Source organism: Elephas maximus, chromosome 7 (genome assembly GCF_024166365.1).
Source record: "Elephas maximus indicus isolate mEleMax1 chromosome 7, mEleMax1 primary haplotype, whole genome shotgun sequence".
Taxonomy (NCBI): Eukaryota; Metazoa; Chordata; class Mammalia; order Proboscidea; family Elephantidae; genus Elephas; species Elephas maximus.
In genome coordinates this window covers 11,365,069-11,392,972 of record NC_064825.1, presented here as the reverse complement: position 1 = coordinate 11,392,972, position 27,904 = coordinate 11,365,069, and the positions used below count along the sequence as shown (strand labels likewise).

Here is a 27,904-nt window from a genome sequence, read left to right as displayed (position 1 = left end):
GTGAGCCACAAAAAGATAAATGACTCCAGCATATACATTACTCTGGTACCCAAATACCCTTACGTTATGTTTGATTGCAAGAGTTGTAGTTTTTGTTTTGATTTGGAGCAGAGCTCAGGGGTACCTGAGCCAGACCAGAGTGTTGATAATAATTGGACACATCTTTGAAAGCTGATATTAAGCACATGGCCATATATCAATATTATCAGCATATAGTTTTTGTTTTATAAAGTGTTTTCTGCCTTTTGGAGTAAACGGGGAAAGGGAGAAATGGAAGAATAAACTCTAACATTCAATTACTAATAACTGGTATTTTGCTTTAATGCTGTTAAAGCACAAGGAAAGAAATGTGCTGTAATTATTACTGTAAGTAAAGAGTTTAGTGTTTTCGAAGCAACTTATATCTTGGCCCTGGTATATCAAACCCTTTACCCATACTTCTTATGATTGATAACTTCCAGTGCAGAGGAAAATCTATATTTCATTCAAGATAGAGAAAATATTATTTTTTGTTTTTTTTTAATTTGTTTCCCTGGTTTTGTTGTTGTTTCTTTTAACTACAGCACAATCCAAATAAGATCACATCTGGCTTTTTTCTACGATTGTTAACATCAAAGCTAATGAATGACATTGCAGATATCTGTAAAAGTTTAGTAAGTATGCTTCCTGTTTTATTACTGTATTGCATTGATTCTAAGTTGTATATTTTTCTCATTGAAATCTCCCTCAAATTGGGATGCATCTCAGTATTTGATGTATTTTTTAAAGTGTAGAAATTAAAGTAATTTGATTTTGGAGGGAAGATATACTTGATTGCTTCCTTATATCAATACGTAACAGAACCTGGCTTATATATTCTCAATAAATAATGAAGTGTAAGATAGGGAACTAATCCAGGCTCCAGGCTCATAGGTATTTCTATGTAATACCGTCTGAAATTCAAAATAATTCTTTATTCTTTAAAAAAACCTTGGGGATTTTTGGGGTGGGGCCAAGATGGCTGACTAGGTAGAAGATACCACAGATCCCTCTTGTAACAAAGACTCAGAAAAACAAGTGAATCGATCACATACATGACAATTTACGAACCCCGACCATCAAAAACAGAGCTAAGGCGTTCACCTGAGTGACGGGAGTGAAAAGCCGCGCGGTGAAGCAGCGACCGCTTCTGGAACCAGCATCCCCCGCCATAGCCTTGAGCCCTCGCAGTTCCCTGGTGACAGAGTGGTTGGGCTTATCGCAGCTTACTGAAACGGGGCAAGCACAGGACGCAGCCCTATCCCCTAACCCTGGAGTAACCTTGGCGGAGACTCAGCTAGTGCAAGCAGGCTGCACAGTGATGTGGCTGACAGGAGAATGAGAACCCATGGGGAAGCAGCCACTGTTTTTGGAGCCTGGAGCCAACGTCCCAGTCAGAAAACCTTAGTGCTGGGCTTTAGGCTAAGCGCTGAGGAGCAGGTCACAGCTTCCCGAAACGGTGCAAGCACAGGACGCAGCCCTAAACCCCTGGAGTAACCTTGGCTGGAAACCCAGCCAGCACACGCAGGCTGCACACCCATGCAGCTGACAGGAGAAGGAGAAATTATGGAGAAGCAGCGACTGGTTTTGGAGTCTGGAGCACAGTGTCCCAGCCAGAAAACCTTGGCGCTGAGCTTTGGACTAGGAACAGAGGAGCTGATCGCGGCTTCCTGAGAGGGCACAAGCACAGGATGCAGGCCTGACCCTGGGGGGGCAGTCTCAACCCAGCTGACCCACACAGGCTACACGACCCTCTGGAATCTCAGGTAAAACAGGCTTCACCAAACATGATAAGTAACTTTGTCTATATTGCAGCGCTACTCTCTCCTATCTATCTGATCCCTCCCCTTCCTGCCCCAGGTGGCTTCATTAACATTGATCTTTCTTGGGCCAGGGAGCGAAGTGCCCTGCAGGGGTTGGGGGGTGGTTTCTAACCCATTCTCCTGGCCTAAGAGAAGCAGAAGTTAACAATCTTGGAGAGAAAAATCCTTCCCTGACTTCCCTAAACTGGAATAATAATACACAACCAGCTCCAGCCAAGCAAAAGAGATCCACAGTCTCTGGCTTTCATCCCTACAGGGAACCAGGTGGCTATTATAATGCAAAGGCAATTCTGATGGAGATCTGACTGTAATTGTTTTAGTGAAGCAGTGGAAAGACAAGTTTTGGAGGTCTGATATCTCTCTACCTATTAAATAGAGCCCTTACTGATCCACTGCAGGGAACTGAGAGCTAAAGCTCCACCCACACCACCTAGCCACCTGCTAAAGGGGTCTGAGGATAGTGACGCCTACCAATCTTTAGAGGTACGAGCATTAGGTGCCTAAGGTACAGCAGGAGAGCCCTCTCACCAAAGTGCTCCGGGAATAGAGACACTCCTACCTCAGTGGCACATGGGGGAAGGCTGTCAGCATCTTGCCCTCGTCAGAGTGTGACCCCCTGCCGCTACTAGAATCTGGTGAATACGAGCATCACCACTACTCCTCTAAGTTAATAGGTGACACCCTACAACACACACTAGGTGACCCACAATCAGCACACCTAAGCTGATTCTATTCAAGAATAGTGAATGGACGCATAGGCTCATTTATCTTGTAACAGCTCCAACCATCTGGTAATAGGACATAAGTGATTCGAAGGCTACAACAATCAAGATAATGCAATCTAGTAGCCCATCTGGGTATACTGAAACAAAACAAAACAAGAAGATAACATTCTGAACAAATATAAAATACATCCTTACAATATCTTATAGATGGCTCAGAGACAGCAGTGTATATCAAATCACATAAAGAAGCAGACCATGATTGCTTCTACAAATCTCCAAATTAAAGAATCAAAATCTTTTCCAAATGAGGATACAGTCCTGGAATTACCAGGTTTAGAATATAAAAAACTAATATACAGACTACTTCAAGACATCAGGGATGAACTCAGAAATGAAATAAGACAATCTACAGAAAAAGCCGAGGAACACACTAATAAAGCAGTTGAAGAAATCAAAAAGATTATTCAAACATAATGGAAAAAGTAATAAGCTGCAAGAATCCATAGAGAGACGGCATTCAGAAATCCAGAAGATTAACAATAAAATTACAGAATTCGACAACTCGGTAGGAAGTCAGAGGAGCAGAATTGAGGAATTGGAATGCAGAGTGGGAGAGATGGAGGATAAGGCAATTGACACGAATAAAGTTGAAGAAAAATCAGATAAAAGAATTAAAAAAAATGAAGAAACCCTAAGAATCATGTGGGACTCTACCAAGAAGAATAACTTGCATGTGATTGGAGTCCCAGAACAGGGAGGGATAACAGAAAATGCAGAGGGAATAGTTAAAGATCTGTTGGTAGGAAACTTCCCTGGCATCAGAAAAGATGAAGCGATATCTATGCAGGATGCTTATCAAGCACCGTACAAGATAGTTCCCAAAAGAAAATCACCAAGGCATATTATCAAACTTGCCAAAACCAAAGATAAAGAGAAAATTTTAAAAGCAGCCAGGGATAAAAGAAAAGTCTCCTACAAAGGAGAATCAATAAGAATAAGTTCAGACTACTCAGCAGAAACCATGCAGGCAAGAAGGCAATGGGATGACATATATAGAGCACTGAAGGAAAAAAACTGCCAGCCAAGGATAATATATCCAGGAAAACTGTCTCTCAAATATGAAGGTGAAATTAAGACATTTACAGATTAAATACAAGCTTAGAGAATTTGCAAAAACCAAACCAAAGTGACAAGAATTACTAAAGGAAATTCTTTGGTCAGAAAATCAATAATATCAGATAACCAACACAAGGTAACAGAACAGAACATCCTGATATAAACTCAAATAGGGAAAACACAAAAATGAAATAAGATTAATTTAAAATAAAAATGCTCCAGACGGAATCATTGACGTCATTATGTAAAACATTACAATAATCAAAAAAGAGGGACTAAATACAGGAGGCATAGATCTTCCATATTGAGAGGAAAACAAGGGGATATAGGATGATACAAGTTAGGTTTTTACTTAGAAAAATAGGGGTAAATATTAAGTTAACCACAAGGAGATCTAACAATTCCATACTTCAAAATAAAAACCAAGATAAAGATAACAACTCAGCAAAAATAAATTCAACTACTTTGAAAGTGAAAAACACAATTTAGAAAGAAAACTCAGCACAAAAAAATAAGTGGAAAAATGAAATTGTCAACAACACACGTAAAAAGGCATCAAAATGACAGCACTAAACACATACTTATCTATAATTACGCTGAATGTAAATGGACTAAATGCACCAATAAAGAGAGAGTCTCAGACTGGATAAAGAAACACGATCTATCTATATGCTGCCTTCAAGAGACACACCTTAGACTTAGAGACACAAACAAACTAAAACTCAAAGGATGGAAAAAAATATATCAAACAAACAACAATCAAAAAAGAGCAGGAGTAGCAATATTTATTTCTGACAAAATAGACTTTAAAGTTAAATCCACCACAAAGGATAAAGAAGGATACTACGTAATGATTAAAGGGACAATTGACCAGGAAGATATAACCATATTAAATATTGATGCACCCAGTGACGGGGCTGCAAGATACACAAAACAAACTTTAACAGAACTGAAAAGTGAGATAGACACCTCCACAATTATAGTAGGAGACTTCAACACACCACTTTCGGTGAAGGCTAAGACTTCCATTAAGAAGCTCAATGGCGACACGGAAGATTTAATTGCTACAGTCAACCAACTTGACCTCATAGACTTATAGAGAACACTCCACCCAACAGCTGCAAAGTATACTTTTTTTTCTAGCACACATGGAACATTGTCTAGAATAGATCACGTATTAGGTCATAAAACAAAACTTTGTAGAATCCAAAACATTGAAATATTATAAAGCATCTTCTCAGACCATAAGGCCATAAAAGTAGAAATCAATAAGAGAAAAATCAGGGAAAAGAAATCAAATACTTGGAAACTGAACAATACCCTGCTGAAAAAAAGACTGTGTTATAGAAGACATTAAGGAGAGAATAAAGAAATTCATAGAATGCAATGAGGCTGAAAACACTTCCTATCAAAACCTCTAGGACACAGCGAAAGCAGTGCTCAGAGGTCAATTTATGTCAATAAATGTACACACAGATAAAGTAGAAACAGCCAAACTCCGAGAACTGTCCCTACAACTTGAACAAATAGAAAGTGAGCAACAAAAGAATCCATCAGGCACCAGAAGAAAACAGATAATAAAAATTAGAGCAAAATTAAATAAATTAGAGAACAGAAAAACAGTTGAAAGAGTTAAAAAAGCCAAAAGCTGGTTCCTTGAAAAAATTAGCAAAATTCATAAACCATTGCCCAGACTGACTAAAAACACACAGGAAAGGAAACAAATAACCAGAATAAGAAATGAGATGGACCGTATCACAACAGACCCAACTAAAATTAATTAAAAGAATCATATCAGATTACTATGAAAAATTGTTCTCTAACAAATTTGCAAACCTAGAAGAAATGGATGAATTTCTAGAAACACACTACCTACCTATACTAACGCAATCAGAAGTAGAACTAAGTAGACCCATAACAAAAAAAACAGATTGAAAAGGTAATCAGAAAACTCCCACCAAAAAAAAAAGCCCTAGCCCAGAAGAGTTCCACCAAACTTTCAGATAAGAGTTAACACCACTACAACTAAAGGTATTTCAAAGCATAGAAAATGATGGAATACTACCTAACTCATTCTATGAAAGCCAGCATATCCCTCATACCAAAATCAGGTAAAGGCACCACAAAAAAAGAAAATTACAAACCTGTATCCCTCAGGAACATAGATGGAAAAATCCTCAACAAAATTCTAGCCAATAGGATTCAACAACATATCAAAAAAATAATCTACCATGACCAAGTGGGATTTATACCAGGTATGCAAGGTTGGTTCAATATTAGAAAAACAATTAATGTAATCCACCATATAAATAAAACAAAAGACAAAAACCACAGGATGTTATCAATTGATGCAGCAAAGGTATCTGACAAACTTCAACACCGATTCATGATAAAAACTCTCAGCAAAATAGGAATAGAAGGAAAATTCTTATACAAAGCCAACAGCCAACATCGTCCTAAATGGAGAGAGTCTGAAAGCATTGCCCTTGAAATGGGGAACCAGACAAGGATGCCCTTTATCACCACTCCTATTCAACATTGTGCTGGTGGTCCTAGCCAGAGCAATTAGGCTAGAAAAAGAAATAAAGGGCATCTGGATTGGCAGGGAAGAAGTAAAATTATCTCTGTTTGCAGATGACATAATCTTATTCACAGAAAACCCCAACGAATCCTCCAGAAAACTACTGAAACTAATGGAAGAGTTCAGCAGAGTATCCGGTTACAAGATTAACATACAAAAATCACTTGGATTCCTCTACATCAACAAAAAGAACATTGAGGAGGAAATCACCAAATCAATACCATTCACAGTAGCCCCCAAGAAGATAAAATACTTAGGAATAAATCTTACCAAAGATTTAAAACACCTACAGAAAGAAAACTACAAGGCACTACTGCAAGAAACTAAAAGGGACCTACATAAGTAGAAAAACATACCTTCCTCATGGATAGGAAGACTTAACATTATAAAAATGTCTGTTCTACCAAAAGCTGTCTGTATATACAATGCACTTCTGATCCAAATTCCAACTACGTTTTTTAATGTGATGGAGAAACAAATCATCAACTCCATATTGAAGGGAAAGAAGCCCCAGATAAGTCAAGCATTGCTGAAAAAGAAGAACAAAGTGGGAGTCCTCACTCTACCTGTTTTTAGAACATATGCAGCCACAGTAGTCAAACAGCCTAGTACTGGTACAACAACAGATACATGGACCAGTGGAACAGAATTGAGAATCCAGACATAAATCCATCCACATATGAGCAGTTGATATTTGACAAAGGCCCCAAAACAGTTGACTTGGGAAAAGACAGCCTTTTTAACAAATGGTGCTGGCATAACTAGATATCCATCTGCAAAAAAATGAAACAGGACCCATATCTCACACCACGCACAAAAACTTACTCCAAATGGATCAAAGATCTAAACGTAAAGTCTAAAAGATAATGGATGAAAAAAGAGGGGCAACGTTAGAAGTAACAATACAAGTCATAAACAGAATACAAAACATTAGTAAAAATAACAAAGAGAAACCAGATAACTGGGAGCTTCTAAAAATCAAATACCTATGCTCATCTAAAGACTTCACCAAAAGAGTAAAAAGACCACCTACAGATTGGGAAAAAATTACCAGCTACAACATCTCCGACCAGTGCCTTATCTCTAAAATCTATATGATTCTGCTTAAACTCAACCACAAAAAGACAACCCAATTAAAAATTGGGCAAAGGATATGAACAGGCACTTCACTAAAGAAGACATTCAGGCAGCTAACAGTACATGAGGAAATGCTCATGATTATTAGCCATTAGAGAAATGCAGATCAAAACTACGATGAGATTCCATCTCACTCCAACAAGGCTGGCATTAATCCAAAAAACACAAAATAATAAATGTTGGAGAGGCTGCGGAGAGATTGGAACTCTTATACACTGCTGGTGGGAATGTAAAATGGTACAACCACTTTGGAAATCTATCTGGCATTATCTTAAACAGTTAGAAATAGAACTACCATACAACCCAGAAATCCCACTCCTCGGAATATACCCTAGAGAAATAAGAGCCTTCACACAAACAGATATATGCACACCCATGTTTATTGCAGCTCTGTTTACAATAGCAAAAACCTGGAAGCAACCAAGGTGTCCATCAACGGATGAATGGGTAAATAAGTTGTGGTATATTCACACAATGGAATACTACGCATCGATAAAGAACAATGACGAATCTGTGAAATATTTCATAACATGGAGGAACGTGGAAGGCATTATGCTGAGCGAAATGAGTCAGAGGCAAAAGGACAAATATTGTATAAGACCACTATTATAAGATCTTGAGAAATAGTATAAACTGAGAACACATACTTTTGTGGTTACGAGGGGGGGAGGGAGGGAGGGTGGGAGAGGGTTTTTTACTGATTAATTAGCAGATAAGAACTGCTTTAGGTGAAGGGAAGTACAACACTCAATACATGGAAGGTCAGCTCAACTGGACTGGACTGGACCAAAAGCAAAGAAGTTTCTGGGATAAACAATACTTCACACGTCAGCGGAGCAAGGGCAGGGGTTTGGGAACCATGGTTTAAGGGGACTTCTAAGTCAATTGGCAAAATAATTCTATTATGAAAACATTCTGCATCCCACTTGAAATGTGGCGTCTGGGGTCTTAAAAGCTAACAAGCGGCCATCTAAGATGCATCAATTTGTCTCAACCCACCTGGAGCAAAGGAGAATGAAGAACACCAAGGTCACACAACAACTAAGAGCCCAAGAGACATGAACCAGAGACCTACATCATCCTGAGACCAGTAGAACTAGTTGGTGCCCGGCCACAATCAATGACTGCCCTCAAAGGGAATACAATAGAGAACCCCTGAGGGAGCAGGAGATCAATGGGATGCAGACCCCAAATTCTCATAAAAAGACCATACTTAACGGTCTGGATGTGACTAGAGGAATCCCGGCGGTCATGGTCCCCAAACCTTCTGTTGGCACAGGACGGGAACCATCCCCAAAGACAATTCATCAGACATGAAAGGGACTGGACAGTGGGTGGGAGAGAGATGCTGATCAAGAGTGAGCTAATTATATTAGGTGGACACTTGAGACTGTGTTGGCATCTCCTGTCTGGAGGGGGGATGGGAGGATAGAGTTGGAGGCTGCCAAAGTTTTCACGAAAGGAGAGACTGGAAGGGCTGACTCATTAGGGGGAGAGCAAGTGGGAGTAAGGAGTAAGATGTATATTAACTTATATATGACAGTTTGACTTGATTTGTAAACGTTCACTTGAAGCTCAATAAAAGTTAATAAAAAGAAAAACTACAATGAGATTCCATCTCACTGCAACAAGGGTGGCATTAATCCAAAAAACACAAAATAATAAATGTTGGGGAGGCTGTGGAGAGATTGGAACACTTACACACTGCTGGTGGGAATGTAAAATGGTAAGACCACTTTGGAAATTGATGTGGTGCTTCCTTAAAAAGCTAGAAGTTGAACTACCATATGACCCAGCAACCCCACTCCTTGGAATATATCCTAGAGAAATAAGAGCCTTTACACGAACAGATATATCCACACCCACGTTTATTGCAGCACTGTTTACAGTACGAAAAAGATGGAAGCAACCAAGGTGTCCATAAATGGATGAATGGATAAAGAAATTACGGTATGTTCACACAATGGAATACTACACATCAATAAAGGACAGTGATGAATCTGTGAAACATTTCATAACATGGAGGAACCTGGAAGGCATTATGCTGAGTGAAATTAGTCAGTTGCAAAAATTGGAATTGACTCGACGGCAATGGGTTTTAATGGGGCAAGAGGAGAAATACTGTATAAGACAATAAGATCTTGAGAAATAGTTTAAACTGAGAAGAAAACATTCTTTTGTTGTTACGAAAGGGGGAAGGGAGGGAGGGAGGGAGGGTGGTAGAGGGTTATTTACTGATTAGATAGTAGATAAGACCTACTTTAGGTGAAGTGAAGGACAATGCTCAATACAGGGGAGGTGAACACAACTGGACTAAACCAAAAGCTGAGAAGTTTCCTGAATAAACTGAATGCTTCGTATTTCAGCAAATCTGGGGCAGGGGTTTGGGGATTATGGCTTCCGGGGATATCTAAGTCAATTGGCAAAATAAAATCTATTAAAAAAACATTCTGCATCCCACGTTGAAGTGTGGCGTCTGGGGTCTTAAACGCTAGCAAGCAGCCATCTAAGATGCATCAATGAGTCTCAACCCACCTGGATCAAAGGAGAATGAAAAACACCAAGGGCACAAGGTAATAAAGAGCCCAAGAGACAGAAAGGGCTACATGAACTAGAGACTACATCATCTTGAGACCAGAAGAATTATATGGTGCCCAGCCACAACTGATGACTGCCCTGACAGGGAGCAGCACAGAGACCCCCTGAGGGAGGAGAAGAGCAGTGGGATGCAGCCCCCAAATTCTCATAAAAAGACCAGCCGTAACGGTCTGTCTGAGATGAGAAGGACCCTGGCGATCAAGGTCCCCAAACCTTCTGTTGGCCCAGGACAGGAATCATTCCCGAAGCCAACTCGTCTGACATGGATTGGACTGGACAATGGGTTGGAGAGAGATGCTGATGAGGAGTGTGCTACTTGCACCATGTGGACAGTTGAGACTATGTTGGCATCTCTTTTTGCAGGGGAGATGGGAGGGTAGAGGGGCTTAGAAGCTGGCAAAATGGTCACGAAAGGAGAGACTGGAAGGAGCGAGCGGGCTGACTCATTAGGGGGAGAGTAAATGGGCATATGTGGTATGGTGCATATAGGTTTTTATGTGAGAGATTGACTTGATTTGTAAACTTTCACTGAAAGCATGATAAAAATTATTTAAAAAAAAAAAAAAAAACCCTGGCCAGATGAGCAGCGTATTCTCATTGTGGTATTTATTTGTCTTCTTATATAGAAATGGTATAATGCTATACATACTCTTCCGTCTGGACTAGTGCCTGGCACACACAGTTGTTGTGTTGATAGGTCCATTGAGTCTGCACTGACTCATGGCAACCTCCAAAATAGTCATACCAATTGATACTTTTTTTCCACACTCTCATCAATTTTGGGTATTTCAAAACCTCTTAATATAAAAAAAATTTTTTAAAGGGTTCATATTATTCCGTTACAAACATATATATTCATTTCCCTGTTGCAGGACATTCACATGAGGCAATACTGCAGTGCTCATACCTAAAATGAATCTTGAATTATTTGGTTTGGAAAGGTTTAACTAAAACATACTTCTGAATGAAGCCTACTTGAAAAGAACATCCTGTTTCTCTTCTTTGAAGGTATCCTTTATCAGAAAGCCATTTGACTATGGAGAAGTGGAATCGATGGAAGATGATAGTGATGAAAATCTAGTGGAGGTGGAGGATCAGTCACCCGTGAATCTGTTTGATGCTGCACATGAGTCTGGAGAGAGCCAAAGCATAACTGGTGAATACGTGTTCACTGCTTGGCATTTATTTCACCTCTTTGTATTGATTTGGCATTAGAAGCGGTCTCATTAATAGCAAATTTATACTTATTTCATTGACCCTTAGAAGAGTCTATTAGGATTATGTCCTTCCTATACATTTTAGATTTCTCTGGTTTTTAATTGAATTTACTATTTTTCTGTTTTATTCTTCATGGGAGGAATATATAGTAATTATTAAAGAAATATAAACATAGATTATTTGAAAAATAAAGAACAAGAGGGGTAAAAGTACACGTAAGTCTATCATTTTTAGCCTTTTGTGTTATTTCTTTATAGATCCTTTCAAAATTGTAGTCAACATTTCTATACCATTTTATAGCTTGTCTATTTTCTTTAGCAGTAATTTTAAGTACTTTTTCACGTAGCTATTTATATCTACAATGGTACCTTTTAATGGCTTCATAATATTCCAATCAACATATATACCATAATTTACTTAGTCATTTTTTATTGTCAGAAATTTAGATTCCTTTCTATTTCCCACTATTCTGTTTTCTATTTCACTGTTGATAAATGTAGTAAATGTTTGTCTATAGAGTTTTCGATATTCTGGGTTATTCCTGGATGACAGCATCCTAAGGTAACCTTTCATGAAGAGTTTTGAAGCTATTAGTGTTAATCAGTTTCACCAGAATGTTGCATTCCGTGTATTTCTGTGCATGTTTTGTGAAGGAGAGGGTATTTGAATTAATATTCAATATATGTGACTGTTGTGCCCCTGTCTTAATTCTTAATGAGTGCTTTTTACTTTTAGGTGCCATAAGCCCTTTAGCAGAAGAATATCTGTCAAAGCAAGATCTGCTTTTTTTAGACATGCTCAAGTTCTTATGTATGTGTGTAACTACCGCCCAGACCAATGCAGTATCATTCAGAGCAGCTGATATTCGGCGGAAACTGTTAATGTTAATTGATTCTAGCACTCTAGATCTTACTAAATCCCTTCACCTACACATGGTGAGTGAAATGAAAAAATTCTGTCTGATGTTGCTGGCTAATATGTAAGAATCACATAGTCTCTTTGTCGATTGAAAATTTCCCTGAGAAATGATTATGAGACTAGTTGTAAATACACTTTTTATTTTAATGAGCTTTGAAAAAAATATTTAAGTGGATGTTGAAACATTAAAACTTGCATGGACTTTGGGTAGTTAGATTTATTCCCTTTAGACATTATTATTATTATGTAATTTTTAACTGAGCCAGGAAACATACATCCTGAATATAAAAATAATATATAACATTCTGGTTGAAGTCTGAATCCAGCCTTTGACCTAATTTATATGATTTTAAAAATTTTTTTATGTAATTTCAAAATGATAGTAAGTTATAAGACTACTATAAAGAACTTCCATATACTCCTTATAATCTTCTGCAGTTAACATTTTGACGTATTTGCCTCATTTTCTTTGTATATTTATTATATACACATTTTCATTTTTCTGAACCATTTTGAGATTAAGTTGTGTACATTATATCTCTTATACTTTAGTGTGTATTTTCCAAAGACAAGAATACTGTCCTATATAACCAGCAGCCTTTTAGTTAGCAACCATTGTACTTAACCACTACACCACGAGGGTGTCCAACCACAGTATAAACATCAAAATTAGGAAATTAACATTGTATCATTATACTTAGATGTCAGTTCTCATAAGTCTTTAATGTGAAACAGTTCTTTAGTCATTCCTTATCTTTCGTGACCTCCATATTTTTGAATAGTTCAGGCCAGTTAGTTTGTAGGTTTTCTCACTTTGGGTTTGTCTAATGTTTTCTTGTAATTAGATTTAGATTTTGGTGGGAATGTTATAAAAGTTAATCCTTCCCCCTCCCCCCATTTATCTATCCATGTAGTGACAGAGATCTCCAATTCCTGTCCAGAGTCCCAGAGCTTACTAGCTTTTTCTCTGTCCACATTTGTAGCTCACTTCTCCAGCAATAAGAATACTGGCTTTCTACTTAACTTTGGTACATTTACTTACGTATTCAGTACCCTTATATGTAACTAGTCTCCTGAGCATGCGGTCCATCCTTGTAGCCCCAGCCCTTGTGAATATGCTGGCAGAGCTCCTGGCTCAGTGAGTATGCTGACTACCCCAGTCATGTCCCCAGTCCCACCAAACTGGCAAACCAGCCAGGTGGTTTTCCCAGCCCTGAGAACATGCCAGGTGAGTCCCTAATTGGAACTCTTGGCCCTGGCAGATAAGCAGGCTGAATACCTGTGGAATTCCTGGTCATGTTTCCAGACATGACGAACATGTTGGTCAGTCCCCTAGCCCTAGCAGGCGTGCTTGATTGACCCTTGTTTGAGCCCCTTGTTTCAGCCCTGAAAGGCACTCTAGTCAGGTCTCCAGCCCTGACAAGGGAGGGGTTATGTGCTTTTCTTAAAACTTTTTTTGTATTTAAGGTCACTACAAGACAGTCAGTCACATAACATACATGGCAAATATTAGAAATGATTCCATTTAATGTTCTTTTTTAGCACCTGGGAAGGAGCTCATTTTCCTACATATAGATAGGAAAAACATCTCGTGTGATTTTTTACTATAGTTGGAAAATTATTTGTTAACTTTCAAACTGGGCTCCTAGTATTCATAAGTGGTAGTTGCTGAGCAGCCCCTTGTATCCATAGTAACATAGAGAACCTTACAAGATTGCCTTGTATGGGAAGAAGTTCAGGGTATTTGACTACTTCCTTGCCCATGATTGCTTTCTAAAATTCATGAATAGAATAATTTTTAATTTTTAATGATTGAACCCTTAAACCAACACATTATTTTAGGAGGATGGGAGACATAGTATGGTTTCAGATCCTTGTGCTTAACCACAACCATTCACTGAATTCCCACAATAGGTGCTAGACCTTTACATTTATTTTCTCTAGTCCTCAGTAATGCTGCTGGGTAAGTGATATATCCCATTTTACACATGAGAGACAAAGGCCCTGAATGATAGAAGGCAAGCTATTCAGCCATACAAATAATTGGTTGTGGTTCTGGGAGTTGAATCGAGCTCTGTTTAACTTCAAAGCCTTTTTCCACTATACTGCCTCTTTTAAAAATTAACAGCTCGGTGTGCATGTGTGTGTGAATTTATGGTTACATATTTATCCAAATAAATAGGAGCCCTGGTGGTGCAATGGTTAAGAGGTCGGCTGCTAACTCAAAGGTTGACAGTTTGAATCCACTAGACAGTCCTTAGAAACCCTATAGGGCAGTTCTACTCTGTCCTATAGGGTTGCTGTGAGTTGAAATTGACTCATCGGCAATGGGTTTTATCTAAATCAATGATCTATGGAAAAAAACGTGTTTTTCTCCTCTACCGTTTTAGTATCTAGTGCTTTTGAAGGAGCTTCCAGGAGAAGACTGTCCCTTGCCAATGGAAGATGTTGTTGAGTTTCTGAAACCACTATCGTAAGAAATTAAAATCATATATACACTTTAAATTTATAAAATAACTGATATGCTCTATTGTGCTTATAAAGTTAAACTTTTTCCACTACAGCAATGTATGTTCTTTGTATCGCCGTGACCAAGAAGTTTGTAAAACAATTTTAAACCATGTCCTTCATATAATAAAAAACCTGAGTCAAGGCAGCCTGGACAATGAGAACACCAGGGATGCTCAAGGACAGTTTCTAACAGTAATGGGAGCATTTTGGTAGGTACAGACTATTTTGTGGAATTTTTATTTTTCTTTTGCTACCTCTAGATATAAAGGCAAATTTTTCTTTTCCATATTAATGATTTCTTTAATCCTCCAATGTCATATGTACTTCTTTTAACAATAGAAGAATGTAATTTGTGTTTCCCTTCTTCATTGCTTAAAGAACTACACTGTTCTTTAAACAGCTGAAGGTTTGGCTTTCTAAAGTGTATTTAGTATATTTCCCTGCAAAGTTTGAATCACTTAATAGTTTGACATGTACAGTGACTAAAGCAAAGTGCAACAATCTGAAATCAATTGAATTGCTCATGTTCCCAAAGTGACCAAATGGTGCTTGTCGTTACCGGATAATTTCATGCAGATAGTTTTTGTTTTAGTCACAGCCTGAGATAACACCATGATACTCATAAAGGAGCATATCTATGTAATTTAGAGCCATCAGACCATTTGATTGATAAGGACTTAAAAATCAATATAGAGTGTAGTTTTGAAAACTTTGATATAAAAACAAAAACTTTTTTACTTTCTTTTTAAAGCAAGTTTACTATAACATGGTTAGCTGAAGTCTGATAGCCCCAAAATGAGACATAATCATGCACAACAAATAATATACATTAAAATGAACTTCCTTTCAAACTGATTTCTTTTAGTTGAAATCTTTGAGAAGTTGAGTATGCTGGCATATACCGTATAAGGAGAATTAGATTTAGTATGGAAAGAAATGGAAACCCTGGTGGTGTAGTGGGTAAGTGCTGTTGGCTGCTACCCAAAGGGTCAGCAGTTCGAATCTGCCAGGCGCTCCTTGGAAACTCGACGGGATGGTTCTGCTCTGTCCTATAGGGTTGCTATGAGTCAGAATCGCCTCGATGGCACTGGGTTTTGGTTTTTATGGAGAGAAATTTTAGAAGCAATTTAAAATAACCTTAATATTCAGTAATTTGCCCGACTATGCTTTTAACTGAGTAATTATTTGACATTCAAACACTGATTTGTTTCAGGCACTTAACAAAGGAGGGGAAATGCACGTCTGCTGTAAAGATGGCACTAGTGAAATGCCTGAAGACTCTGCTTGAGGTGAGTTACTCCACTTAAAGTATTATTAATGTCTCTATTAAATATTATATAGCATGCTTTGTTTATTAATGGTTGTTTTTTTCTTTTAGTGTTTCATATACAACTGGAGTTCTTCTTTTCCTACAGGCTGATCCTTATTCAGAATGGGCTATTCTCAATGTAATGGGAAAAGACTTCCCTGTAAATGAAGTATTTCCAGAATTTCTTGCTGATAATCATCACCAGGTTCGAATGTTGGCTGCAGAGTCAGTCAATAGGTAATGTGTCAAATATTCATGAAGCATCTGAGACTCTGCAATTAGCAATGTAGTGCCTGGCACTGTGACAGCTCCCTAGTTATGATGTCAAAAATAGCTGACACTTACTGAGTACTTCCTGTGTGCCTGCCATTTATGCTTTCTCTTTTTTTCTTGAGTCTAACAACAACTCTGTCACTTAGATACTATCATTTCCTCTAACTCATGAGTTAGAACTCTGTGGCTTAGAGAGAGAAAGGAACTTGCTTAGTCCCACGCAGTTTTAGTAAATGACGGACTTAAATGACGGACTATATCTGCTACCACTTACGGGAGATAGAGTAGATGAATATGTTTGGATATTACTGTGAGTTTTATATGACTGTGTAAAATGATAAATAGCACTTCATGCTAGTTAAAATTGTATTAACATAAATGAAGATACACTTAAGCACAGGAATGATTCTCTTATAGAGATCTCTTTTATGTTTGACTGCCTGAAGAAGCAAATGTTCTTGTGGACTCCATGTTTATCAGGTTATCAAATTGATTTTAAAACTCTAAATTGCAACCTACGTCAACTTCCACCTCCCGAACCCTATGAATAAAACATTTCCCTGCTTTATTTTTCTCTATAACATCTGTTACCACTTGAAATATTAAATTATTTTAACACATTTACCTCTCCATACCTCACTGGAATGTCAGTTCCTAGCAAGCATTGATTTTTGTCTGTTCCATTCACTGTTGTGTCTCTGGCACCTAAAACAGTGCCTGGCATGGGAAAGGTGTTGAGTAACTATTTGTGAAAAAGATTCATGTAGTTGAAAAAAGAAACTACATGATGCTTTAAAAACACCAAAGTTTAAAATCATTTGAGTAACTTTATTGTTCAAATTTAAGTGACTGATAACAGAAGATCATCATAAAGAAATATCCCAGGAAGTCACACAAATATAAATATTAGAACTAATGTATCCAGAGTTTAAGTAGGTTATCAGTAATGTTTTCATAAATGAGAATTTGTATCTAACTCCTCAGATTTGGAGCTCATTTTCAGTAAGAACGTGGTGCGTTTTAAGGATTGCTAATGGATGTGTGCAGTAGTTCAAGTCCTTAATAAGTTTCACATATAGATGATAGAAAACATATCCTGAAGTTAAAGGTCTGCGATTATGGAAAGCTCTAAGTTGAATGTAACAAAGCAGTGTAGTGGCATTGAAAAAAATTCCTTCAGATTAAAAACTGCATAAATTCAGGAATGACAAGAAAGTAACATTTATTGAGTTTTTGTTCACTTGTTAGGTATCTACTGTTGGGCTATTTTAAGAGCGATTAGAGAAATAAGATGAATTAGAGGAACACAAAAATTGTCTTTTTATTACTAAAAAAACATAAAGGACAAAATTGATTAAAGAGCTGTCCTTGAGTATGATAAGATCTTATGCAAAAGGCACAAAAAACGTGAATGGAACATCAAGACATCAATCTGTATTCCCTGCTGACTTTCATGGTAACTAAATATTAGAACAGGTTGACAGAGGAGTTTGTGGTCTCTTGCCATATGGTGTTTGACAAGCTAGTTTGAGTTTTACTTTTTCCTTTTTTTTTTTTAAGATTATTCCAGGATATGAAGCAACAAGATTCTTCCAGGTTATTGAAAGCACTTCCTTTGAAGCTTCAGCAGACAGCTTTTGAAAATGCATACTTGAAAGCTCAGGAGGGAATGAGAGAAGTGGTAATTTTAATAACATGCATATTTGCTATTATCATATGCTTTCTGTGAAAATACCATGTATTACCTTAGCAAATTTGGCCTAATACAGTTTATATCCAATAGTTTACCTTAATGGAATTGCTTTATTTATAGCTGAGACTTGATTAAATATGAGCATTTTTTAAAATTCAACCTATATACATAGCGTTTTTGTGGGGAAAAACAAAACTTTACAGTTTTTGTGGAAATATAAATGATTTCTTTTTTAAAACATTGTTTTTGTAAGAGCTGATTAAAAGCTAATTCAGAGAACAAGTGACAATAAGTAGAAATAGGGTACAAAAGGCTCTAACAGGAAATAATTATATTTTCTTGGAGTTTTTTCGTGAACCCTGTGCTTTTTATATTTTTCTGTAGAATATTTTTTCTTAAACTGATAAAAATTCTCAGTGTTCAGATTTATTTATACACTAATTTGTTTCTAAAAGGATTTGAAGCAGTTAATCAAATGATTTACCAAACCTGTGATAGCAGAAAACCGAAAAAAGATAGTTGGATGATTTAAAAAAAAAAAAAAACCCATTGCTGTTGAGTTGATTCTGACTTCATAGCAAGCCTATAGGACAGACTACAACCGCCCCATATGTCTTTCAAGGAGCAGCTAGTGGATTCAAACTGCTGACCTTTTGATTAGCAGCCTAACTTTTAAACACTGTACCACCAGGGCCCCAGTTGGATGATAGGATGGGTAAAAGAATGGATGAAATCCTTTTTAGAAAAGATTTTCAGTATCATGAGCATAAAATAATATAAAATTTAATGGAAGGTAAATTATATATTCAAAATCAGCCCATCATCTGCAATACAAAAAGGAAAAATATTGACCTGGCAGTAATTCATTTGAAAAAAGACCTTGAGAACACAATATGAATCAGTATTGTTTTATGGTTATCAAAACAAGTAAGTTCTATCTTATGCCGCATTAAGAGAAATATAATGTTATAAAAAAAGGAGATAAAAGAATTTGGATCTTCTATTCTTTTTAGAGAATAGCCAGTATATTGGGTTTGGGTTTGGTTCTTAGTAAAAGTGGATTTTTAACTAGGATGTTGAGTCTGGAGATGTGTGTCTTAGAAGGAATAGTTGAGATACCAGGAATTTTCAAGCATGTTAATGATTGCCACTTAGTAAAGGAGTTAGGTCCTTTCTTTCTCTTGTACCCAAATGCAAAACTATTATCAGTGACTCACAAATTTTTCTGAATGTGAAGAGAAATTTCTAACAAATACAACTAACCAAAAAACATAGATACCTATTAGGATATTGTAGTGATTCATCACTAAACTAGATAGCGTATATCATTCTATCTTGTTCCTTTTGATAATATATATGATAACATTTTTTTAAGTATAAGGTTTATATTATAAGGTATCATGATAATAATATGTATCTTAGGAGTTACACTTGCTAGGTGAAAAGGAGCTCATCTCACCCTCTCCTTGTAACCTTGCGATTTCTTTTTTCTTTCTTTTAACTGCTTTAAGTATACCTCACTGAAATGTTTTTCTTTTGGCAAGTCTTTCCATGAGATATCATTAAAAGCAGATAACATTGTAGAGAGCTAATGTTTTCTTAAACTCTCTACCCTGTAGCCCTACCACTGTAAGACTTGAAACTTCACTGGCTGCTTGATTTTAGCCTCAGTTTATTTATAGCATTTAAATATTTACATCATTGTAATGCGTATTTACATTACATTGTTTTTAAAATTCTTTTGAAGTCCCACAGTGCTGAGAACCCGGAGCTTTCTGATGAGCTTTATAATAGAAAAGCCGTTTTACTGATGATGATAGCTGTGGTTTTACACTGTAGCCCTATCTGTGAAAAACAGGCTTTGTTCGCCCTATGCAAATCTGTGAAAGAGAATGGATTAGAACCTCACTTCATTAAAAAGGTATATGTGGATGAATATTTTTATTATAATCTTGGGTTGTAAAAAATTTTTTTAAATTAAAGCTAGATTTAGAAAGTGATATTTATTTAAGACTTGGAGACAATTTTATACTTTAGATAAGGAATATTGGAGGACAGTAATAGTAACCCTTTTAGTGGTATATTTGTTTTATGCAGTATAATTTCTTATATTCAGTTTAGGAGCGTTTCACCACATTCGTTGAACTAACGAGGGTGAATGATCTGTCAGCACACAGACCAGGCCCTCTGGAACTGCGTTCAGTGGTGGAAACTCACAGAGACAAAGATAGTAGCAGGTGCTTTGCCCAGTGGATTCTAGTGCAGCAAGTTGGGATCTAACAGAGCCAGACGCCAACTTTTAAGGCTGTGAGAGTTTTTAGTTACATGACTAAGGGATGAGGACTGGGGTCTAAGCCTTGTAATGACATCAGTATGGTGTTGTAGAATGTTGGCCTTGGCCCTGTTCTGCCCGCTCAGCATTCATGGTTTGGGGTGTTCCCAAGCCTTTCACTTGCATAGTGTTCTGTGTTGAAACAGGGGTGGACCGGTGACCCGCTCTGCCATTTAGCATTCTGCCGGTACGGTTTCTGTGTAACTTTGTGGTGATCCAAACAGGGGTGGACCGGTGACCTGCTCTGCCATTTAGCATTCTGCCGGTACGGTTTCTGTGTAACTTTGTGGTGATCCATTCCCCAGGAAATGAGTCTTAGACAAGATAACCTTTGCTTTCACTATTAAAGTTAGCTGCTTTATTTTTAAAGTGTATCATTAAACTGCTTAATTACTGGGATTATTTTGGATTTTTCTTATTTCAACTTAAGACCGAGCAGAAGAATTTTACTTTAAACTTTACTGTGAAATATAATCAGCATTGAAAATTGCAATATATTTTTATTCACGTATCATTTATTAGGGGTTTGCTACATGCCAGGGCACTAGGTTGGGGGTACATGCCGGGGACGATGCTGTTGTTGTGTGCTGTCAAGTCAGTTCTGCCTCATAGTGACCCTATCCGGTACCATAGGACAGTGGAACTGCCTCATAGGGCTTTCTAGGCTGTAATCTTCATGGGAGCAGATTGCCAGGTTTTTTCTCCCAGTCACTAGGTCTTTCCTCCCTTGGAGCAGCTGATGCGATCGAATTGCTGACCTTTCATTTAGCAGCCAAGCACTTAACCATTGCACCACCAAGACCCCTTGGGGACTGTGCTACTTATATTAAATATATTTTTTCATTTAACGTCACAGAAGTAGATACTTTAGTATCCCCGCTTCACAGATGAGGAAATTGATGTATAAAAATAGAAAAGTTAAGTGATTTTTTTTTTTTTTTTTAAAGCACTGTCTTCTTTTTTATCTGTACAGGTTTTAGAGAAGGTGTCTGAAACTTTTGGATATAGACATCTAGAAGATTTCATGACTTCTCACTTAGATTATCTAGTTTTGGAGTGGCTAAATCATCAAGATACTGAATACAGCTTATCTTCTTTTCCTTTTATTTTATTAAACTACACAAATGTTGAGAATTTCTACAGGTAGGTTTACATACGGCATATGTGAATTATGTTTAATTTAAAATTAGGTAATAACGTTTGGCAATTCTCCCCTTCTCATGCCCCCTCCCCTCCACACATACCTAGGTGGGAGGCTGCATAGCATGAGAGGCGGGACAGCTTGTTGTAATGAAAGCATGTTGGAACTTGGAGTCATTGGACTTAAGACCTGGTCATAACTGTGCCAATAACCAGCTATATGACTCCGGACAAACCACGTAAATACCTTCTAGGCCTTAATTCTTTTCATTTGTAAAGTAAGGAAATTGCACAAGGAGGTCTTTAAGGTCCCTTTTAACTTCAATATTTAACAATCTTTCCTTTGAAAAATCAATGATAACTTACTAAAAAACCAAACCCATTGCTATTGAGTCAATTCTGACTCTTAGCGACCCTGTAGGACAGAATAGAACTGCCCCATAGAGTTTCCAAGGACGCCTGGTAGATTTGAACTGCCGACCTTTTGATTAGCAGCCGTAGCTCTTAACCACTGTGTCACCAGGGTTTCCGATAACGTACTAGTAGCTGATTATTTCTGCCTTGATTTTCTCTTTTGTTGCCTGACTGAAGGCCATTTCAACAGTCATTATTTCTATTAGATTTAGAAGTTTAATGTAAAAATATTCATTTTGCTAACTCAAACTCCGGAAAAGAAAATTTTGAAAGTGGAGAGATCTGAAACAACTAAAAAGTAATGCTCAGGTAAAAGGGTGATGGGAAGGCAGCTCATAGTTGTTGAGGCAGGCGTTTTACATGTAATATATCATGGGTGAGTTTCTAGTGTCCATAATAGTGCTTTTTACGTTTTTATAGATTATGAAGAATTGCCTATAGATAGTTTTCTTTAAGAAAAGTATTCATACAAAAGTAAATCAAGTGAACCTTATTGATTTTGGCAGTAACAATATTTACATTTTTCTTTGAATTTATAAAGTGCTTTCACATTTCGTTTTTCAATTTTACGTAAATTGATTATGCGGAAGAACCAAATACCCTGACAGGGAACACAGCAGTGCCCCAGATAAAGCAGGAGAAAAATGTAGAACAGCGTTCACATTCACATAAAAAGACCAGAGTTAATGGCCTGACAGAGACTGGAGAAACCCCAGAAACTATGGCCTGCAGACTGTCTGTTAACCCAGAACTGAAACCATTCCCAAAGCCCACTCCTCAGACAATGATTAGATAGAACTATAAAACAAAAAATAATGTGCCTGAGGAACGTGATTCTTTGTTCAGACAGATATATGAGACCAAATGAGCAGCTCCTGTTCAAAAGCAGAATGAGAGGGCAGGAAGGGACAGGAACTGGTCCAATGGACACAGGGAACCCGGGGTGGAAAGGGAGAGTGTGCTGTCACATTGTGGGGATTGCAGCCAGTGTCACAACACAATATGTGTATAAATTTTTGAATGAAAATTAAGCTGTAAACTTTCAACTAAAGCACAATTTAAAAAAAAAGAAATAATAATTAAATTCAATCCTGGCTTTTTTTTGAGCAGAGAATTAGGGTGGTATATTTTACAGTCTCTTTTTTTAGAATGACTGTTAAGAATTTACATAACTTCTCCATTTATAAAATTAGAGTAAGAATAAAAATAATCTAGATAAAGCGATTCTCTAATGTTGACTGTTTTAAAGCATTTTTTAAGAACTGTATTATAAAATTTTACCTTGAAACGTTATATATAACCTATATTTTAAATATTGATGTTTTTAGATCTTGTTACAAGGTTTTGATCCCACATCTGGTGATTAGAAGTCATTTTGATGAGGTGAAGTCCATTGCTAATCAGATTCAAGAGGATTGGAAAAGCCTTCTAACAGACTGCTTTCCGAAGATTCTTGTAAATATTCTTCCTTATTTTGCCTATGAGGGTACAGGAGACAGTGGGATGTCACAACAAAGAGAGACTGCTGCCAAAGTCTATGATATGCTCAAAGATGAAAGCTTGTTAGGAAAACAGGTATGGCTTTAACTTTTATCTGCTTTTTAACCCCCAATTGATGTAAGATGTAAGTTTAAAATTTTAAGGCTGTTTATTCACTGTTGTGCTATTAAAATGAACATACAGTAATCACCATCTAGCATAGCCAATCCATGAAATACTTTTGTCGTGAAGTGTTCTGTGTTTTTGGTTGGCTTTTAAAGAGTGGAAATGTTCTTATCAGGAACCAAAAAAGAAAAAAAAACTTTCTGAATAATTGTATTATTTTTTTATTTTCACAAATTTATTTTAATTGCCAGTAATACATCAATGCAAACTGGTTGTTGCATTAAACACTAAACAGTGACTAAAGAACCTTCTTCGGTTACTTTCCAATAGCAGCCTTTTCAAGGAAAAGTACCGGCCCGTCCCCAGAACTTCCAGTCCTTATACCTTGTTTCCATGACACTTATACCTTCTAATATATGAGGTAACTTACTTATGAGTCATATTTGCTGTATATTACCAGTCTTCCCCACTAGAATGTGAACACTGTGAAGGTAGGATTTTTTTTTCTTTCACTGTTATCTTCCAACCACCTAGTATATATTGGCTCCTTGTTAAATATTTCTTAAATGAAATCAGTAAAAAAAAATTTGACAGGCTTTGTTTTGTAATGATTTATATACATCCAAAAATTATTTGATGCAACTTATAAAAACATACATAAGATTTTATGTATATATATGCGTGTATAATTAAGGGATAAGTAACCAAGCTTGCTTAACATGAGAATTATAATTGGGAAAACTTGAGGAAACACTTTTTGCTTGCCCACTCATCTGTACTGAACCAAGAAATAGAATAGCAAATCCCTCGATTGTGTAGGTGAACCACTACCAGTGAGAGCTGGTTGTAAGTCTATTGTCTGCTGGCAGTTTGTGAGTAAAGGAGTCCCTTTCCCAAAAGACAGTTGAAAAGAACGTTGGCACTCCAGAGGGTGGAGAGTTGACGGAGACAGTCTGCCTCCCCTCAACCCCCAGTCTACCCAGTTTAGACTTCCAAGCTCCCCTAACCTTATCATTTATTTTATGTATTCACTCCAAAAGATAGCAATTTTTAGAGTCAGGATAAGTCCACAAGGGAAAAATTATCACATTTAACCCTGCCTAAAACACCAGTGTCAGTGACAGAGACAAAAAATAAGAAATGAATTCTTTACTTCTTGGTTAAAGACATAAATTCTTGCTAGACTTAATTTCATTTGGCATTAAGCTTTAGTTACATTTTTTTTTTCTTTGATTTAGAGAAAGTGCGTGTTTAGGGAAACAACCTTCTAGATTCTTTTATCTGTGAATTAAGTGCCATTACAACTATTGACAGCCTTGAGTCTTTGTTAAATGCCCACAGTATTTATAGTTCACAAGATTGTTTAACTGTACCTAGGCATCTGAACAATTTATGTGCACCTTTTATTATTAACTAGACAGTAGAGATCTGGCTTAACAGAATAATATAAAACTAGTAAATATAAAGACCCATTATTTATGTTTAGAGAATTGGATAGTCATGAATTGGAATCAACTCTGTGGCAGCTAACAATAACAACATGTCCTTTGTGAGGCTACCTAGAGTGGGAAGTGGATTGATAAAGAGTCAGTACCTTCTGTGGGGGAGGATTTTAGTCTGCAGTTGATGATGGGGGATGTGGGTAGCAGCTAGCCTCAGTTTGGGATGTCAACCAAGTAAAAATCTGGGCAAAAGTCATGCAGAGAACAGAAAGGGCAGTATCGCCAGTCACTGGGAATTCTTACTAGTCAAATTCCACAAATGAGACAGAGTTCCCACATATGTCAAGGTTGAAATACAGATTGAGGAGCTGTATAGATCCCTGTGGGCTTTGGTTAGAAGAAATATTGTCAGGTTAAGGAATTTAACGCTAGGCCTAAAACTTTAGTCAGGTAAAATGATTCTCTAAAGTTAAACTACAGAATCAGATTAAAGGAACCTCATTTTGTATGATTTCCTTACTTTGTTTTCAGGCTACAAGTTGGGCTGCATAGAAGAAAAAAAACGGTGGAGTTAGTTATATGGCTTGTAGATCGTGGATTTTTAGTAATCTATTTTCTCCTCTAGTCACTGAATGGTTTTGGAAATAAGGTAACAGCATAAGTACCTTGAGCTGTCTTAACTGTCACAGACATAAAAATATTAAATATATTTTAATTTTGTATCTTTACAGATTGATCATTTATTCATTAGTAATTTACCAGAGATTGTGGTGGAATTATTGATGACATTACATGAACCAGCAAATTCCGGTGCCAGCCACAGCACTGACCTCCGTGACTTTTCAGGGTATGTATGGACTCTTCAAACACAGAGAACTAACCGCAACTTACAGAACTTGCTAAGGAAGTTTATGCATTGACACTTTCAAGCACCTATTTCTTTTTAAGAAAGGTACTCTGTTTCTAAATTGTGTTTGTTTAAAAATAGCTGCATTTGAATGAAATTAATTACTTATCTGCTTCTACTATAAGTTCCCCACAGTAATTGCTCTTTCTAGTTGACCATCTTGACGAATCCAATAACCTTTCTCTTCTCAATCTTTGTGTAATAGTTGAGCAATGTGTCATCTGTGGTCCCTTGAAATTCTCTTCATGACACATTATTCCTAGTTAGCCTTATGAATGACTTGCCTTTCTAGGTCACCTTTTCTTTTTCATGTACCTTAGCTATCAGAATCTTCCAAAAGTTTGTCCTTTGCTCTCTGATGTTCTTTTGAAAATTACTTTAAGATCTTTATCTTCAGTCTTGGTATCTCCCTTGTAGTCAAGTCCTGTATTTTTAATAACAAAGTGTCTCTACTTGAGTACTACCATAAATTATACATGTTTCTGACTGAGCAGATAATCTTCCCTTTATTTATCCCTGAAGCTAGTTTTCTTCCTAATTTTTCTATTTCTATGGCTAGTCTACCGATATTCTTTCAATTTCATAAGCCTAAAGTTCTTTGAGGGTTGGTCTCTTTCAGTTTTTTTGCTATACTCTCCCTCCAGAATGTTTTTGAATTTCCTATATATTTTTACCGTTACCATCCCCACTCACTATTAGATTATAACAGCTGCTTGTTAGTTCTTGTGCCTGCCTTTAGTCTCTACTCCCATCAATCTGTTGTACACTATTACCAGGAAAAGTAGTGATAATACCTTGTATCCTGCTACCTTGCTATAATCACTTATTAGCTCCAGTCCTTATTAGTTCCAGTTTACCTCTCACAAAGTGCTTGATGAATGAGTTTGCTGTGGTTTGTGTAGTATTTAACTGTTTAAAAAGCTCTGTCAGGGCATTTGCATCTCCATAAGAACTCTGCAAGATAACGTAGGTATTATCCTCTTTATGAGCTGAAATATTGAACAACGCAGGAAGCATCAACAGAGGATGGAAAGAATACAGAGTCACTGTACCAAAAAAAAAAAAAAAAGCCTGTCAGCGGCAATCTAAGATACGCCACTGGTCTCACCCCTTCAGGAGGAAGGGAGAATGAAGAAAACTTAAGACACAAGAAAAGATTAGTCCAAAGGACTAATGGACCACAACTACCACGGCCTCCACCAGTCTGAGTCCAGTACAACTAGATGGTGCCCAGCTACCACCATCAACTACTCTTACAGGGATCACAATAGAGAGTCCCAGACAGAGCTAGAGAAAAAGGTAGAACAAAATTCTAACTCAAAAAAAAAAGACCAGACTTACTAGTCTGACAAAGACTGGAGAAACCCCGAGAGCATGGCCCCCGGACACCTCTTTAGCTCAGTAATGAAGCCACGCCTGAGGTTCACTCTTCAACCAAAGATTAGACAGGCCCATAAAAACAGAGTGAGACTAAAGGTGCACACCAGCCCAGGGGCAAGGACTAGAAGGCAGGAGAGGACAGGAAAGAAGGTAATAAGGAACCCAAGGTAAAGAATGGGAGAGTGTTGACACGTCGTGGGGTTGTTAACCAATGTCATAAAACAATACGTGTACTAACTTTAAGGAGAATCTACTTTGTTCTGTAAACCCTCATCTAAAGTGGAAGTTTAAAATTTTTAAAAAAGCAAGGATGGCGAGACTTCATCTCACGTACTTTGGGCACGTTATCAGGAAGAACTAGTCCCTGGAGAAGGACATCATGCTTGGTAAGGTTGAAGGTCAGCGAAAAAGAGGAGGACCCTCAATGAAATGGATTGACAACAGTGGCTGCAGTAGTGGGCTCTAACATAGCAATGTGAGGATTGCACTGGACCAGGCAGTATTTCATTCTTTCTATGAGTCGGAACCAACTTGACAGCACCTAACCACAACAGCACCCTCTTTATGACTGTCAGGTTAACGTTGGAGAAATTAAATCTCTGTTGAATGATAGTGCCAAGGACTCTTTATATTATCTGACTTTTTCTCTCATTACTTCTCAACATTCTCTCCTTCTGTTGGTCTTTATTATGATCCCCATGCATTATTCCTATTTTTAGGCCTTTGTTGATGCTGTGCTTGCTCTCTCAAATACTCCCTTCATT

At 37.3% G+C, this 27,904-nt stretch overlaps 1 protein-coding gene across 1 annotated transcript in view; it reads left to right on the top strand.

Annotated features, from left to right (window-relative positions):
- ATM (ATM serine/threonine kinase) overlaps positions 1-27,904 on the top strand; it is a 150,374-nt gene that overhangs the window by 35,981 nt on the left and 86,489 nt on the right. The window contains exons 16-27 of the mRNA XM_049889351.1: positions 564-653; positions 11,007-11,154; positions 11,952-12,151; positions 14,525-14,607; positions 14,699-14,854; positions 15,859-15,934; positions 16,061-16,191; positions 17,788-17,908; positions 19,668-19,841; positions 21,226-21,395; positions 23,135-23,381; positions 25,585-25,700. Coding sequence (XP_049745308.1) covers positions 564-653; positions 11,007-11,154; positions 11,952-12,151; positions 14,525-14,607; positions 14,699-14,854; positions 15,859-15,934; positions 16,061-16,191; positions 17,788-17,908; positions 19,668-19,841; positions 21,226-21,395; positions 23,135-23,381; positions 25,585-25,700 — 1,712 coding nt within the window. The remainder of the gene's footprint in view (positions 1-563; positions 654-11,006; positions 11,155-11,951; positions 12,152-14,524; positions 14,608-14,698; positions 14,855-15,858; positions 15,935-16,060; positions 16,192-17,787; positions 17,909-19,667; positions 19,842-21,225; positions 21,396-23,134; positions 23,382-25,584; positions 25,701-27,904) is intronic.